A 2242-nucleotide genomic window follows, 5' to 3' on the forward strand; every position below is an offset into this window, starting at 1 on the left:
TGTCATTCGTTATGACCTAAATCCTCACATCTTCAATGTTATTTGTGCTGATTGCTTCACACAAATATAAATCTTAATAAATAAAAATTGCAGGATGAAACGTTTAAATGATTTCTCCTAAATTGAAGCCAAATAATAGGATAGCTTAGGAAGTCACCGAAGTTCTCCTTCGAATCCGTGACATCCTCTAGTATTTCCTCCTTTGGACTCCAAAATAAAATGTTCCAAATTTGAACCAATCCCCCTTCACACTTCTTAATCCGATATCTTTGAGATGTCCTTACCATTGGAATTCCTTGAAGATAATTTTTCCTTGATTTCTATCGAGAGTATTCTTAGGTAACTTCAGTTATCTAAGATGTAATTAAATATAGGGGCTTGCCCCTATAGGAAGCTTTTCCCGAACCCAGCATAATATAAACCCTATTTAATTCCTTGCGCAATCCAGTCCCATGATGAAAGCTCGCGCCATGTGCCTATAATTCGATCTTCACGCACCACGGTAGGGATCGAACCCTTGCCAGAGGACACTTATGGTGACCCTGCCTACCAACTGGACAAGGAATGTGACATATGTGTGTGTGTGCGCGCGGGCGCCCAAGCTCAATTAATTATTCACTCAAAATATTAATAATTAAATCCTTATGTAAATTTTTGCCCAACCCTCCTCCCGTGCAAATAAATAAAGTAGTTTATCAGCTATAAACTATTTTACAAATTATAAAAAAAAAATTTTAAATATTTTTAATAATTCTATATTTAAAATTTTCACAATATATTTGATGTACTATACATATAAATATATATTTTAAAATAAATCAATATATAAATTGATGAGCCAAATCAAAGCTGACTCATCAACCAAACAAATCTAATTCATAAATTACATATGAATTCAACTAATTTACATTTCAATTCAAAATTGTCCCTTTCAAGTGAGCATTAAGTGCCAAATGTTGAATCCTGGTCATGTGACTTGTCAGAGCTTTATGGCAACACATTTGAATATAATGCAAGAAAAAAGGGGGGTCCTAATTAATTAACATGGGATGGAAATGGGTGAGGCATATTGTAGATTATTCACTCACTTTTTGTCAAAAAACTATGTAAAAATCATGTTCTCAATTAATGCAAATTTAATGTTCAACAGTTTTTTACAAAAATACCAATTATTAAAAATTTTTACTGCTGTTACCAATATTCATACATTATTTCATAATTAGTGTAAATTTAAAATCATGACTAATTAAAGTATAATTATAAATATTATCCTTCTCTTTTAGTCACATTAGATAATTTTTTTGTTGAGAAATTAGAACAAAGAAAAATTAGGAATCGACACAAATCCAGATGAACATACAGAGATTTATGAGGTTCAGCAAAGATACCTACATCCTCGGGAGCAGAGTGGCGATTCCCTTTTTAATATTCAGAAAAGAGTACAAAATATAAGATTCAAAATCTCAGGGATTCCGAGATTTTGAATCTTGTATTCTGTACTCTTTTCTGAATATTGAAAAGTGAGTCGCCGCTCTGCTCCGGAAGATGTAGGCATATTTGTCGAACCTCGTAAATCTCTGTATGTTCTTCTGGATTTGTGTCGATTCCTGGTTTTTCTTCACCCTTATTTCTCAACAATTTTCAACTTACAAAAACAATTTTTTATTTTATTTTATTTACCATTGATTCATACAGCCACACAAGAAGAGGCTGCAATTGCTTATGACAAAGCAGCCATTGAATATCGTGGTCTCAACGCAGTCACCAATTTCAAACTCAGCCACTACATAAAATGTATTCCTCCCAACTCTGAAAACAACATGGATAAAACAATTCATGAACAACAGAATGAAGCTGAATCATCCTTGCCGGCCATTAATCTCCTGCTTCAATCATCGAAGTTGAAGGAGATGTTCGAGAGAAGAACGATGACGGCCGAGCTGCCATCTTCTTCGCCAGAATGTTCGGATGGCAGACAGTCGTCTCGATGCAGCTTTCCGGAAGATATTCAGACTTACTTTGAGTGCAATGACAATGGAAGTTTTGTTGAGGGAGATGGCACAATATTTGGAGAGATTAATGCATTTGGAGCTCCCATTTTTCCATGTGGGCTTGACTTATGATCCTTGGTATCTTTATTATTTAGATTAGATATTGAATCTTTTGTTTTGTTTTCATTTTAATATATTATAGTAGTTTTTTTTCTTCTTTGATTTTAATTTGATAGGCATTTTTTTTGTTT

General features: G+C 33.5%; 1 protein-coding gene across 1 annotated transcript in view; it reads left to right on the forward strand.

Moving 5' to 3' along the window:
• LOC110035348 (AP2-like ethylene-responsive transcription factor At1g16060) overlaps positions 1-2144 on the forward strand; it is an 18340-nt gene extending 16196 nt beyond the window's left edge. The window contains exon 8 of the mRNA XM_020739584.1: positions 1696-2144. Coding sequence (XP_020595243.1) covers positions 1696-2123 — 428 coding nt within the window. The 3' untranslated portion in view covers positions 2124-2144. The remainder of the gene's footprint in view (positions 1-1695) is intronic.
• Positions 2145-2242: the final 98 nt, after the last annotated feature.

Source organism: Phalaenopsis equestris, unplaced genomic scaffold, assembly GCF_001263595.1.
Source record: "Phalaenopsis equestris unplaced genomic scaffold, ASM126359v1 Scaffold000002, whole genome shotgun sequence".
Lineage (NCBI taxonomy): Eukaryota > Viridiplantae > Streptophyta > Magnoliopsida > Asparagales > Orchidaceae > Phalaenopsis > Phalaenopsis equestris.